Below are 15821 nucleotides of genomic sequence, written 5' to 3'. Positions count from 1 at the left end.
AGTTTATTGTTTGTATTGCGAAGTTTTCACATTTAAATAAAAAATGTGGAAAGATACTCACGCTGCGCCTTGGTCCGTTCCTACACACACTCGTGACAACGTTGTTAAAGATAGCTGCTGAAACCATTTGTGTGCGTGTGTTCTGTTACTAATGAGCATTCCTAGCCGTTGCCAAGTATCTGTCAGAAACTTCAGTGTGGGTTTACAGTTATTAAAGGTTAATTTGAGAAGTGAATGGTTGATTAAGATGCTCGTTGTTTACATTTTGATCTTTTGTGAGCTTGAAGAAGTCAATTATCTTTGAAAACATCATGGAGCAGAGCCCTCAAGCTTTAGAAGATTCACTAATCTCAATTTGCCATTTACAATGAAGAGCTCTTCTCCAACCTATGTGAAAGAACATGCTTTTACAGCAACATTGCAGATTAAGAGCCTTTGATTGTCTGTCTGCCTCTTTTGTTCGTACTCCATCCGTTTGTATTCAGTTATGATGCAGCATGATAACATTATTCACTTATAGTAAAGGAGTGAATCTTAAGATATGTGCCCAGACTGACTTTTATGTAAATCTTGCATAGACAGTTTAAGAATATCCCGTTTTAGGATTTATACATCAAAGGGAACATTACACCTGCTTTTCCAACCAGTTACCACTGACTCATTTTGAGGTGTGTGAAAGCCACTTTGATGAGAACTTCTGCTCCAATATTACATTCTTAACCCCCCCCCCCCCCCCCCCCCCCCCCTTCCCACATGAGATGGCTAGACAGGCCACCCGATTCTGTGTCTGTCGCTCTCTTTCATTCGTTCTCTCTCTCTTTGAAAATACCACACTCAGGACAGAGTGACATGGACTAGGCTCTCAATATTTTGATGGCACATATTGAGGGGGGGAGGGAGGAAGGGAGAGAGAGAGAGAGAGGAACCAGAGGAGACCGGGCATAGTGAAGGAGGGAGGGAGGGAGAGAGAAAGAGAGAGAGAAATCTATATTTCAGCTCTTTTATCCTTTGTGCTGCTGTGAGGGCGAGGATAGATGATGAGGGACAGGCTAAATGTGGCGGCTGAACAAAGCCTCTCACTCTGGTACCATTAGCGTTTGCGTCTCATCCCCCCTTTTCTCGCCCTCTTTTTTGGGGGAAAATGGGAACAAAATAATTGAAGATTCCACATCTTGAAACGAAAACCCTTGGGTAGGTAATTCAAGGCTTATTACTGAAGGCCAAGGCATTTTTCTTCCTTCTAAGCATTAAAGGGTTATTTTGTGTTCCTGTGGATATGGGAGAGGGATAACCATTATGAGAACAAAGGGACAGATAATGGGGAATTGGGCAAAAAATCTGGCGATCCCCACTCAGTCTGCACCTCCGGTCAGTCAGCCTTGGGCTCATCTCAGCCCATTTGGGGACTAGTAGACAGACGCTGGCAAGGCTCCTCTCTTACAGTACCTCCACCAAGGTCAGCCTCTGTCACACACAGAGGCAGCCGCACACGTACACACACACACCCACACATTCACACACACCTGCTGCCTAATCCATTTATCAGTGTCTGGGACAAATTATGGAAGAGGAGAAGAGTAAAGGGAATCGGGACGATGAGAAGAGACGTTGAGAGAGAGAGAGACATAAAGAGAAAGAGAGACAGAGAGAGAGGGAGAGACAGAGAGAGAGACATAAAGAGAAAGAGTGAGCTCCCACTGCCCACTCCCATGAAGGAAGGCTTCAACCTATTTGTGGGTCAGACTGGCTGGCCTGTTCCCAGCTCTCAGATGTCAGAGATTTGCCTAAGAGCTGCTCCCTAATTGAAGGAGATTAAGATAGGCTGACAACGGGGCCTGGCTCCCCAAATTGAAATGCTGTAATCCATTAGGTTTCATCAAATGGTACACTTCAGGAGGCCAGCAGAAAAAGTCCTCTAATGAAGTGTCAGTGCAGGCCAAGGGACTGCAGACACCGCTGTCGCCTTTCTGCAAGGCAGAGAAATGGCTTACACTAGACGCCTGCCAACATTTCTCATAGTTAGATCTGCCGTGTGTCTGAGTGCGCGTGCTTTTATGTACCTTAAACATGTATGTGTGTACATCATCATCGGTCTGCGTACGTTTGTGTGTATGCGAGTGTGTGGCAGCGTGTGTGTGTGCCTGCGGTCTCTGGCAAGGTTGAGGGCTCTAAGAGGGCCACGGGCAGGGCGAAGGGGGATCCGTTTCAGCCTGTTCATTGAACCCCTTTCCCTCTTGTTTCCGTGTAGAATGGGGCCTTTTGATGGGGCAGATATTTGGTTCCCAGGCGGCCGGTCCAGTTTGGAGCTAGGGCTTATTTGAAAGGGATCGCTTCCTGCCCCCTCTCTGCTTTCCTCTCCCCGGAGCCTGACAGACAGCCCCGCAGCCCACCCACACTAAATTAATTCTGACAAGGAACTTAAGATAACGTCAATGCGCTGACTAATCACAGGATTGGGTTTCTGTAAGTCACAGAGCTGTGAAATGTGCCATCTAACAAAAGCCCTCCAATCGCTCCTTTCTTTGGGGTGAGAGGGTGGGGACGGAGTGGTGGTGGTGTGCCCGGGCTGCCTTGCAGGGTATTGCTGTAGCCCAATCTGAAAAACAATTCCATTTCGTTGGGGATGTGAGAAGGGGTAAGGAGGTGGGGAGTGATATGATTTGACATGTTTGTCGAGAGACTTTAAAGAAACTTCTCCTCCACTCATCTCCCAGCCTTTTGTTTAGCTTTAACTATGTGGTTCTTTTCACCTCTGGTCTGTCCATTGTCGCTTTCACTTGGAGAATTGACTGGTGTTTTCTCATGTCAAACTGCTGTCTTTCTCCTCCCGTCTCTATCTCTCGCTGCATTAGCTGTCTTAGCTCTGCAGCTTGTGAGCCCTGTGCGGTGAAAGTCATTGTGGTTGAGGCTAATCCGGTAGAGTTGATTAATCTCCAGATTGTTCCCACACCTCAGGGCTAAAGGTGAGACATTGTGAGGTGCTCTTAGTCCATACACCCTGAGTTGGACCCCAGCCTGGCAGGTGGCACACAGACATTCAATCAAACTGTAAATCCTACAGTGGACCTTCAAAGCTGAGATGAGCAGAAAAGATGAGATGAGAGCGAGAGAGAAGTAGGGGTGGGACATAAAAGTGTGTACTGTATGTGCGTGCGTGTGTGTGCGTGCGTGACTGTGTATGGCCGTATGTGTTCACTGGCGCACGCGTCTTTCTATATAAAGAGGTAAACTGAGAGGTGTATGCTGTAAAATTGTGTGTTTTGATGGCGTTGAGAGGCAGGCTGACGGACCAGATGGATGCTCATTTAAGACCTGCTGTCTGAGTAAAGTCCTGGGGTGGAGCCCAGATCACACATCCACGTTTATGACTAACATTAAATAGACTGCCTCTATCTGCCGCTCCTATACACATTTTAACATGAAGATATGTGGGCTAAAACAAATGTCAGTTTGTCAGAAATGTGAAATGTCAGCTTGGCTTGCTTTGATTGGTAGAGTGGAGCTAGTGATTTCTTGTTTTGTGCTATATTGGTTCATTTGGAGAAAAACATTGAGCTATATTAATTTGTATGCGTGAACACAATTCAAACAATGCATATGTACTCAATACATAATGATGCACAAGAAAACCTTTCCCTGCATTAATGGGATACAATTCTTGAACAGTGTGACATCCAAGGTAAGGTCACAGAAGTTATTCAATAAAAACAAACAGCAATTAAAAAATACATTGATTTTAGGTGGGGGAAAAAAGTATTGTGTTCATTTTACAGACAGCACTGTCAGCGTTTCTCGCACAAGCCGTTAGTGGTGGGAGCTAGTGCTGTTTTACAGCTAGCTCTTGACTATCATTGTGGAAGAATGTGTGTTCCCCTCCAACAACACCTGTCACCACTTGGATGTCCTCTGTGGTGTCACAGACACACCACCATTCCCCTGGTGTGTTCTGGCTTTCTGTCAGTCAGCAAATTCAGCATCAAATGAAATAAATAGACTGTCTATACGTACAACTTCGTCTAGCCAACTAAAACCACGTGTGCGGGATTCAATCGACAGCAATTTGGACACAGATCGGTGGTCTATAACGTTTTATGCCCCACATTTTCCCTCTGAAATGAAAGTGTGTCACGTTGAATGGTTATTTAATGTGTCGTCATTGGGAGACATCTGGATGTGTGTATCGCCGACTCGAGGAGCTTTACAGGCCCAGAGTGGTGAATGAGCTGGGTGTTAGTAAATGGAACTGTTTCCTTTTCTCTCATTCTCTTTATCTCTCTCTCTTTCTCTTACTCTCTCTGTTTCTCCCCTCTCTCTCTCTCTTACTCTCTCTCTCACACATGCACAGATGAGTGCTAGCATTGATTTTCATGGACACGACTAAACATGTTGAGCCCGCGAATGTCATATCTAATCTGTCACATTATCAAAGCTAAACTACTCCCCCCCCCCCCCCCGCAAGATTAACGACTCAACTAGGTCCTGTCTACCCAATGGCAGTTCCGTTATTTCTTGGCCCTAACCCCTACAGATCTGATAGATGCCGCTCTGCCTTACCACTGAGCTAGTATACAGCTAGGGACTGTCCCTTAAACTCAACAGTGAGGGCCTTACAGTAGAGTGGGCTATCCCCGAAGTCGAGTGCCTACGCTCCTTCAACCTGCAACCCGGCACCTCTTCAGGATCGTCAAGGCCAGAGCTTCAACCTTAGAACACTATGGGGTGCTCTCTCTCGGGTTGGCTTAGCCCAGAATCATCTCCTCCTACGACTTCTACCAATGCGCTCAGCATCTATAGCTATGTCTCGGGTTAGGTTCTTTTATACCAGTCACTCGAGTCCCCAATAGACTAATTAACCAGATGCAAAAAAAATCCTCAACGAATCAAGTCTACTTCAGAAACCTAGAGTAGAACGATATGCACTTGTATGGCTCTTTGATGAAACAGGGTTTCAGAACAATAAAGCAGGTTTATTCAAAATTCCAGAAACAGGCATAAAAAATCCCAGATCAATCAACCAATCACAAATCAATGATAAGTAAAAATGTACAGTAAATTAAATTGATAGACAACCTTCAGCGCCCTTAACTAAACCCCTTTTGGTGTGTGCCAATAAAATATAATATATATTTTTTTTACCTTCTATAACTCTATAAACAGTTTGTTGGCTCCCCCCTCAGGATGATAAGTCCCTCAGATGGTGTCTAAAACTTTAACAACTACTTCACACTTCTATCAATGAGGTACCCTTAAAGATTCCCCCTAGAATTTTACTTTGACTGAGTATGATACGAATCAAAATATACTTTAAGCTAAAAAGCTACAGCAAAAATCTTCTTCCTGGGCTCCCGAGTGGCGCAGCAGTCTAAGGCACTGCATCTCAGTGCTAAAGGCATCACTACAGACCCTGGTTCGATTCCAGGCTGTATCACAACCGGCCATGATGGGAGTCCCATAGGGCAGCGCACAATTGGCCCAGCGTCGTCTGGGGTTAGGGTTTGGTCTGGGTAGGCCGTAATTGTAAAATATAATGTGTTCTTAACTGATTTGTATGTTAAATAAAGGTTATATAATAAAAAAATAAACCTTTTTTTTTTTTAAAACAGCAGTCGACAGGTTCTTCTAGCAAGCTCAGAGTTTTTTCCCCATCAAAAAAATCCTATCTCTTTTATACCCTCCATTTTCCTTTCTGCTAACTCATTGTGGTTAACACCTACCCTAATGACGTATTTTTTTTCCACCTAAACAGGACGTCCATCCACTTCACCCCTAACCGTTCTCACCTGGCAATTTACAGATCACGCAAACATCCTTATGTACCTTATTATTAACCTTAACTTTTAAACCCTGGTTCGATTCTAGGCTGTATCACAACCGGCCATGATGGGAGTCCCATAGTCCCATGTACAGAGCCCATCTGTAAACAGCCCATTTATCTACCTACCTCATCCCCATACTGTATTTATTTATTTATCTTGCTCCTTTGCACCCCAGTATCTCTACTTGCACATTCATCTTCTGCTCATCTACCATTCCAGTGTTTAATTGCTATATTGTAATTACTTCACCACCATGGCCTATTTATTGCCTTAACTTACCTCATTTGCACTCACTGTATATAGACTTTTTGTTTTCTTTTTCTACTGTATTATTGACTGTGTGTTTTGTTTATTCCATGTGTAACTCTGTGTTGTTGTAAGTGTCGAATTGCTACGCTTTATCTTGGCCTGGTCGCAGTTGCAAATGAGAACTTGTTCTCAACTAGCCTACCTGGTTAAATAAAGGTGAAAAAAATTATAATTCTAATAAAAAACATTCATTCTTAATCAATGTCAATTCTCTCTCAATGTTCATTCTTCTTTGTGCTCCGTGTGCGTGTGAAAGGGAAACTTCTTCATGAGTGTGTGCGTGGGTGGATGCAAATGTGTCTCTAAAATGTCAAAGAGAACTGGGCCTTAACCTACTACTCTTGATGTGTGTGTGTGGCGGTGGGGGGCCTGTGTGTGTGTGTGGCGAGGGGTCGCGAGAGAAGTGACACTGGGAGACGCACATGTATCAGACGTGTGTAACACCACTTCACACCAGACACTCAGTACACACACACACACACACACACTCACACACACACACACACACACACACACACACCACACACACACACACACACACACACACACACACCACACACACACACACACACACACACCACACACCCCCCCGCCGGGATATATTGATGTCTGTGTTCATTACTGCTGATGTGTCTCTCTCGGGGTTTGGGGGTGTGTCGGTGGCGGGACAGGGAGGTGGGGGGAATACAGTACTGTTATGCAGTATGTGATGGAGGTGACAGTCAGAGGTTTATTGTGAGTGGCGTGTGTCTCTGTCCCTCTCCAGTATAGAACAGAATCTGAAGGAACTTCAGGGGAAGATGGGTGAGTCCTGGACGGGGGAGCATCCGCCCAGCCCAACGGAATGTCTGCAGTGGTTTAACCCACGGAACAACAGCACTGTCAGGCCTGTCGCCACAGGAAACCAGGAGCTTCTGGACTTCCTGAAAGCTCTGGTAATAACACATCATGATAATAATGATGAGAGAGGGGTGAACCTACAATGTACAATGCTATGTAGTTCACTAGCCAGTCAAAATGTGCTTAACAATAACCATCCATAAAAGGAAAAAGATTTGCTGATCGTATTGATACCTATAAACATGTTGACAGCTCCTCCATGAACCATCCTTCCTCCTCCTCTTCAGCTCCAGTACCTTAGGACCGAGGAGGAGGGGCGAGAGGACGTGACCCTCCAGCTGCTCCACAACATCTCCTCCCAGTGTGGCGTGTCCTTCCCCAACACCACCCCCTCGCCCATCCTCCAGCAGCCCGGCCCCTCGGCACACACCTTGGTCCACACGGTCAGGGACGACAGTGCTCTGGAGAGCCATGAGGTGTGGGACGAGGTAAGGCTCCGGCTGCGGCGCCACCTGCTGGACAGACTTTCCTGTTCCCTCCCCGTCCCTCAGCGCATCTACTGTCTGCAGCAGCTGTTCTTCCTCTACCCAGAGTGGGAGGTGCTGACGCACTACCAGGGCCTGAGGAGCCAGGCTGTCCTGTCTCTGCTCCACTCTGCCCTGGCCTCCAGCCCCGGTGGGAAGGAGACGGGCTTCGACAGGCTGGCCCTGGGGCTCCGTGCTGCCGCCCCGGCCCTGTGCTCGGCCCTCAGGGAGGAGCTCCAGGTCCTCAACGGGGTGGCCAAGCCCCACACCATTCTGGGTTTCCTGAATGCTGCCTACCTGAACACTGTGTCCCAGGAGCTGGGCGCCATGATGGAGAGAGAGTGTGAGAACGCCCTAAAAGACAACACTACGCTGAGCGGTGGCAAGGGAAGGAAAACCTCGGCCAGGACCAAGGCTACTGTAGGTCAGTGGAGCAAACCTGTTACTCTCTCTAAACTGTACCACACTCTCCCCACACTGTAAGGTTCTGCATTTATTTTCTTAATCAACCTTGTGTTCTGTTTCGTTGTGTTCTGGAACATAGCCCTGTCTTTCATTTTTGTTCATTGATTTCACCTGTGTTAGTTACTCACCTGGTCTCATCGGCTCCTTATTTAGTTCAGTTCATTCTGTTTGTGCCTTTGTGAGGTATTGTTCGTTTTCACTCTAGTAAGCCTTTTCCTAGCTCGTTTCTCTACACCTTTTTCTCTCTGAGTATTCATTGCACACACCAAGCACTGGAGAAGGAGCAATCCTTCTCTACATTCTTTCACGTTCCATTCACTTGAACACAAGTTGTAATTTGACTCTTTTACTACAGAGTACTTCACTTAAGGCTTTCTCTCATAGCAAAATAACGCAAACCAAGGGTAAAACAGACAAAGATGACCTTGGTAGTGAGCACAGGCCTTGTAACCTATCCTTCACAGCTAAGGATACGCCTAGGAGTTGATGGTTCCTTACGTTATCGGCCTTGGGCTAGGGAGAAGAATAGAATGAAACAGCTGAGAAGTATTTACAAAAATGTAAAAGGAAGTCATTTCTCTTGTGTGGGAGGAAAGGAGTGATGTACAGAGAGACTGGGGAACAAAAAATCTGTTCATGGTATGTCACATCTGATAGATCTCCTTATACTCTATGTTTGGCTCTCTGATTGGCCTATTTATGGGATAGATGGGGTAACCATCCACAAAGTAGACAACTCCATTGTTTACTTTCCCAAAATGGTGCATATGTCAGGCGTGCTTCCTTCTGGGGATGGGAAGTGTGCTTTTTACATCTGCCACTCTTCTAAACCCACAGCCGTCTCTCGCTCTCTTTCCCTCCCTTCCTAGCTCCCTCTCTCCACCTCTCTCCCGCTCTCTTTCCCTACCCTTAAACATGAGATGAAAGAAGGCAGCCAGGATAATTGGCCGTGCGTCAGTTAGGCTGTTTGATCACAGCGCGGCGGCTGTGGCTCCGGCTACACACCTACGTGCCGCTCAACAAACCGTCAAATGTAGCACCGGAGGCAGAACATCTCACCAAAGGGAAGCAGCGCCCGCAAAGTGTAACGACACTAAAGCGATGCAGTTTTTTTTTGCCCCTTGTCATGTGAGTGCCTGCTCCACCGCAACAACTGTGGGACGGGGATCGGGGCTAGTTTTTTTTTGGGGGGGGGGGGGGGTCACATCAACGAAAGACAACAGTAGACACCCAAACATAAACAGATCCACCAAGGACACTGTGGCCTAATCAGCGGAGTGGCTTCACGTCATTTTCCAGGTCTATGGCGGTTGTCTTTACCTATGGAGATCTTCAAGGGCTGCTTTGACAACGATGACACACAGAAAAACAATATGCATATATTCACTTGATGCATACATTCTCAGATCCCCCTGTAGCGTGTTATTGTTTATTTCCGCCTATCTATTTATCTGCTGGATTTTCAATGGAGGGGTGGGTAAGGGAGGGGAGCCTGGGAGGCAGCCTGAGCCTGTGCTTCCTTCCCAGAGCTCTCCCAGGGGAGTGCAGTCTCTGGCATCAACTACTGTCAAACCACTGAACCATTTAACAGCGTTCACATCAGCGAGATGTGACAGTTCTTTTAACCCCTCTCTCTGAATGGGGAAGTTCTGACATTGTTCCCAGACAGATGTGAGTGTCTCAGCCCTTTGTAGCCCCTTTCCTCACCGTCCCTCGCTCTCCACCTCCTTTCTTTTTTTCCCCCCTCCCCTTTCTCTCTCCTTCCCGGTAGTAATGGGGTGATCAGTAGGACTCTGGAGTCTGCCGGACAGATTGACTGGCCAGGAACAATGCAAGCTTTAAACCTTACTATCACACCTCACTGCGTCTGGACAGGAAAAGGGGTAATCAAGGGTGTGTGTGTCTGTTTGTGTGTTCGTGCACATACACGTGCATTGCTAACTGCCAGGTAGTCTGTCTTTGAATGTGTGCGAGTGTTTGTGCAGCATTTAAGTACCTTAGAGGAAATGTGTAATTTCCATTATGTCTAATGATGACATGCAGAAATTAGTATCTTACACAGGCCTAATATATACATTATGTAAATTGCAGATTTTCCAAATCTGCAATTGAATAATTGCTTCCCAATTTGCGTAGTATAGAAACAGAACACACTTTTCATGTACACCATGGAAAGCAATACACCTGGCTTGCCTGCTTATACGTCTATCTGTAAACTTGTCCCGAGCAATCATTCAGCACAGCTGAAGATTCTCCATTCACACACTGAAGAACATCTGCATGCTCCCCTAGATATGAATTCCGTTCCCAGTTCCCACTAATTCTCTCCAACTTGTTCCGTGCGCTATAGAAGTACAGCATCTAGAAGGCTTGGGTTTGAACATGTGTAGTACGCACATTCACCTCCACCCTCCGCCCTCCTCCTCCCTCCTTGCCTCCTTCCTTGGCTCTTTTGAACTCCCTCCAATCAAAGCTCACCAGCCTATTCAGCAGAGAGAGCGCTTTAGTAGTGCCAGAGATAGCTAGCACTGCTACTGCCGCTGACGCCACCGCGGGAGATTCCTTCTGGGGATTGAGGCTACTTGGGAATGGTGTTTGTTAATATTTAATAAGAGCTGCTCCTCACTAGATCATATCTGTGCAGGGGTTCAGACGCGGTGTCTGCCGGGCCGTGCACACGAATGTAGCCATGTAATTACGGCAGGAGGAAGGGGGGTAGAACCAGAGGTTTTTATATGCCCAATGCTCTCTGTTTACGGCTTGTATAACCACAGCCCTGCACATCCCCACGCTGTCTAGAAGGTCTGGTGTTAGAGCTGTGGGTTCATGACCTAGTGAGGGGTTGTTTACTGATGTTAATGAGACTTCATTACGGGTGTGTGTGCGTGTGCGTGTGCGCGCGTGTGCGTGCGCGTGTGCGTGCGTGTGTGTGTGAGAGATTCTTTTATGTGTGTTCACAATTTCACTTGAGATTTGATGAATTCCATTATGTCCCATTGTCTCCAAACCCTAGGTCCATTGGAATTACTGCAAGAATAAACATGGCACTGTGTGTGTGTGTGTGTGTGTGTGTGTGTGTGTGTGTGTGTGTGTGTGTGTGTGTGTGTGTGTGTGTGTGTGTGTGTGTGTGTGTGTGTGTGTGTGTGTGTGTGTGTGTGTGTAGTACGTGTGTGTCAAATCCAGTTCCATTTCCTCAGAATGGTCACAAAAGCTTTTGTGCATCACTCTTGTTAAGCTCAAGCATATCAACAAACCACTCAAGTATTCTAGCACCTTCTTTCAGAGGGAGTAGAGCAGGGCTTATTGAGAGCACAGACAGGATAACACTCTGCTACTGTATGGAGTCCTAGAGGGTCCAAAAACACGGTCAGGGACCAAAACAAATGGCCTGTAATGAAATGTTGCCACACAATACAATACGTCCCTCTCTCCATTTGGAGCTGATTGGCTATAGAGTACAAGGAGAGAGCTGACAGCAGCCTTAGCCTGGCCACCGTGCACCCTCCCTTTCCCAAAGCGGGTTAATCGAGATATCAAAACGTCCCACTTTCCCCCCTGTGAACAGTGGGTAGACCCTGCTGTGGTTCAGGCAGACTGTGCCTCTTGCAGTCCAGGGGCCATGAGGGCCACGGGGGGGGGGGGGGGGGGCGGAGGGGGGCCATCAGCGGGAGTCACCCATAATAAGGCTGTCTGGTTGAGCAGCGGGCCGCGACTGATGGAATGGGACCCAGCCGCCACCGGGCCCCGCGGGCAGTCCTCCTGGTGGCCCCCCCAGCGCCGTTCTGACCCTGCCACCCTCACGCAGGGGGCCAATCAGCGCCCTAAGAGCCGTGCCTGCTTTATACCCCCCTTAAACTGCCATGACACGCATACACACCATCCACCCCACCTTCCACCCGTCTCGTCTGAGTGCCAACATGCACGGGGGGCGAGGTAGAAAGGAGACCAGCTTGATGTAGGAGTGAGGGAGTCCCTGGGCCCTGCGGGTTACATCTGCATCTTTGTGGATATCTGCCTTCAATCCACTGACAAACCCTTTGTTGTTCTGTCAGTGCCAGTCTGCGGAGAGTAGCACCCGGCGATCTGCATGATAAACTTGTCAATGGGCGTTTGAAATGTACATACAGCTCCACACAGAGCTGAGGTTTTTATGACCAGCAACAATGTACGTACGCACACACACACACACACACACACACACACACACACACACACACACACACACACACGCAAATCTCAGCGCCTGTCTGTGTTATTGTAATCATGGGTGGAGTTGAGACGTGAGGCTTGAGGCCAGCCAGCTAACTATCCCTGGCAGAGTTAGAGAGAGTAGCCCTGGCAAAGGACCATAGAGATGTCATTCACGCTACAGGGAGAGTGAGAGAGAGAGAGAGAGAGAGGGGGAGAGAGATTGAGAGAGAGTGGGGGGGAGAGATAGGGAGAGGGAGAGAGAGAGAGAAAGAAAGAGAGAGAGGGGGAGAGATAGAGAGGGAGAGAGAGAGAGGGGGGAGAGAGATAGAGAGGGAGAGAGAGGGAGAGGGAGAGAGAGAGAGAGAGAGAGAGAGAGAGAGAGAGAGAGAGAGAGAGAGAGAGAGATTGAAAGAGGGGGGAGAGAGATAGGGAGAGAGAGAGAGAACGAGAGAGGGGGGAGAGATAGAGGGAGAGAGAGAGAGGAGGGGGGAGAGAGATAGAGAGAGAGAGAGAGAGGAGGGGGAGAGATAGGGAGAGAGAGAGAGGGGGGAGAGAGATAGGGAGAGAGAGAGAGAGAGAGAGAGAGAGAGAGAGAGGAGTGAAATTAAATCAGTGGCTAAATTATTGCGTGATTGCCCATTCCCAACAGACTCTGGCAACATTTGGAAGAAAGTGTCTAATAATTGGTTTTTCGGCCACGTCAGACACATGCAATTCCCCTCACTAATGGGTCTGTTAGGTAGTGCCGGGCCTCCGGGGTCAGGGAAGTACAGAAGACGGCCAGACAACAAGCCGGTGCACCCCACTCTGACGACTGAGGGAACAAGAGAGAGAGTGAGACAGAAAGAGAGAGTGAGTGCTGAGGAAATGAAGTGGTAATAAGTACAGCCCAAAGGGGAAATGCACTTCAGTGTGAGTTTAATACATCAGGCCGGGGATTTGGCAGCCCGCCATACAGCAATTGTTTACATTTTTGCTCACTGGCTGCATCTGTTCTGTTTTGTAAACGGCACTAAACTATCCGCCCGTAAACACCGGAATCAATAACAACTGCTGAGGGAATTCCCTTCCCTCCTTCCATCCCTCCCTCTGTTTTCGTCCCCTCCCCTCTCTCCCTTTTCATGCCAGTCAAGGGGAGTGTGACTGTGACAGTAATGTTGTTCAGCTCAGGTGGAGCTGCCGTGGAGGAGACTGATGGCTTCCCCCCCCAAAATGGATGTTTGTGTTCCTTTTGTGTTCCTACCAAGCACATGCTGTCTATCATTGGCCACCATCCTCCACAACGATAGTACATGTTGTCTTTACTGGTAGATTGTCGTCCTACCTAGTCGCCTTGGTCATGACTGGGGAAATAAGAACATGACCTCGCTAGCTCCTCTTGGCTGGGTTTTCACCACGGCCATGAAACTATCCGTCACCACATAACACCAACTGCAGTATGCGACTCCATATAGCTAACACTATACTTCTATTTCAATGACTTGTTCTCCAAGTTAGGGTAGTCTAATATTCCCATTGTTTCCTGGCACAGTCTTTTATCTGTCACTCTCAATCAAAGAAATCTATAATTCAGGTGTGATACAATAGTGATCAAGTCCATTTTAGGGCTGCAATTGTGCTAGTTTCCTGTATAGTTTTTCTGTAGACTGACCCTTAAGTGAACCCTACCATCTTCCTCCCTGCCTCTCTGTGCTCTCTCGTCGATGACACACCTGGGTGCCTTAAGCACCCCCATTTGGTTCCACCGTGTGATGTGACACAGGCCTAATGACCTTTAAATGGCTGTATCCTGTATAGCAGTGGAGCCAGGGCTATAAATACATATTGTTCATATAGCAATGGGTGTTAGAGTAGACAGGGCTGTTACACTCCACGGTCATGTGTCACGGTGTGAGTGTTGGAGTGTTGGAGTGTTGGAGAGATGGAGAGACGGAGGAGGGAAACAGTCTTCCTGGGTTCACGGACAACTCACCTGAGAGAATAGAGAAGGGGAGTCAACAGGTTGCCCACTCAGGTTATGCGTTGGTGTTTCTTTGAGACACATCACATCTCGTTTAGATGGTTTGCTTGGAGATGTTGCCGAGAGAAAGAGAGAGAGATGAGAGCGTGTATGTGGTCACTGCACGACAGGGGAGGTAGAAACGGAGATGCACTTTCTCCTTTACTATGAGAATTGTTCCTCACCAAGAGATTGATGATTCACAGAAATGACTACATTTATTCCAAATTTTAACGTATTAAACCCAGAGGAAAAACTAAAAATACTCATGGGCGAAGGACCAATGGCTCCTCTTGAAGCCAAATATGTATTTGCCTGCCATTGCCTGAGGGACACTGAATAATAACATCTGCATAGTACATAGTAACTTACTTATTATTAGTATTATTGTTATTACTATTATTGTTATTGCTATTATTGTTATTTATATTATTATTGTTGTTTATCATTCCAAATAGTAGTGATATGGGTAGTAGAGTGATGGTAATGATAGCAGTTTATTGATGGTGGTTGGTAGTAGTAGTAATGATGATAGTAGTTGTAGTACTGATGTAATGGTGAAGATGACAGTTATTTAGTTATAAGTTAGTTATAGTTTCATTTTCCATGTTTATCTTTTTATATTTATTACAATTCTGCTATATTGTTGTTATTTTTGTATTTCATTTTGTATTATTATTTACTACCATTGTCACGTCCTGACCAGTATAAGGGTTATTTGTTATTGTAGTTTGGTAGGGACGTGGCAGAGGGTATTTGTTTTATGTGGTTCGGGGTGGTGGTTTATTTAGTAGGGCGTTTGATTTATTATTTCCGGGTTTTTGGGTAATGTTCTATGTTTGTATTTCTATGTGGTCTCTGGTCTTTTGTATTTCTATGTCTGGTTTATTGGGGTTGGACTCTCAATTGGAGGCAGGTGTTTTCTCGTTGCCTCTGATTGGGAGTCCTGTATATGGGTAATTGTTTGGTGTAGTGTTGTGGGAGATTGTTTCTTGTTTTGCGTGTGTGAGCATGACAAGACTGTTTTGTTGTTCGTGAGTTCTTCATTTTGTTATTTTGGTGTTCTCTTGATATAAATTAACAAGGTGAGCATCCACATTCGTTTTGGTCCTCCATTCCCGACGACAACCGTTACAACCATTTTATATTATTATTTGCTATTGTTTATAATTTTATTACAGTGTATATTGTATACATTGTTGCTTTCTCAATATTGACACAATGTTTTTCATGCCAATAAAGCAGCTTGAATTTGAGGGAGGGAGATTTTCAGGATCCCCATTATCTACTGTATAGAAACCCTATTTACATAAGTATTCACTCCCCTTAACATGTCAGAATCACCTCTGGCAGCGATTACAGCTGTGAGTCTTTCTGGGAAAGTCTCTAAGAGCTTTGTACACCTGGATTGTACAATATTTGCACATTATTATTTTTTGAATTCTTCTTGAATACTTCTGGTGGAAAACAGACTGAACCAGGTTTTCCTCTAGGATTTTGCCTGTGTTTAGCTCTATTCCGTTTCTTTTTATCCTAAAAAAACTCCCTAGTCCTTGCCGATGACATACGCATAACATGATGCAGCCACCACCATGCTTGTAAATATGAAGAGTGGTACTCAGTGATGTGTTGTGTTTTCCCCAAACATAATGCTTTGCATTCAGGACATGCCAATTT

The 15821-nt window shown here is 46.4% G+C and overlaps 1 protein-coding gene across 1 annotated transcript in view; it reads left to right on the top strand.

Moving 5' to 3' along the window:
- The window catches only part of kiaa0825 (KIAA0825 ortholog), a 155456-nt gene that overhangs the window by 18478 nt on the left and 121157 nt on the right, over positions 1-15821 (top strand). The window contains exons 3-4 of the mRNA XM_014160881.3: positions 6892-7060; positions 7253-7913. Coding sequence (XP_014016356.3) covers positions 6892-7060; positions 7253-7913 — 830 coding nt within the window. The remainder of the gene's footprint in view (positions 1-6891; positions 7061-7252; positions 7914-15821) is intronic.

This window comes from Salmo salar, chromosome 20 (genome assembly GCF_965601325.2).
Source record: "Salmo salar chromosome 20, fSalSal1, whole genome shotgun sequence".
Classification (NCBI taxonomy): domain Eukaryota; kingdom Metazoa; phylum Chordata; class Actinopteri; order Salmoniformes; family Salmonidae; genus Salmo; species Salmo salar.
This window is presented reverse-complemented; position numbering and strand designations above follow the sequence as displayed.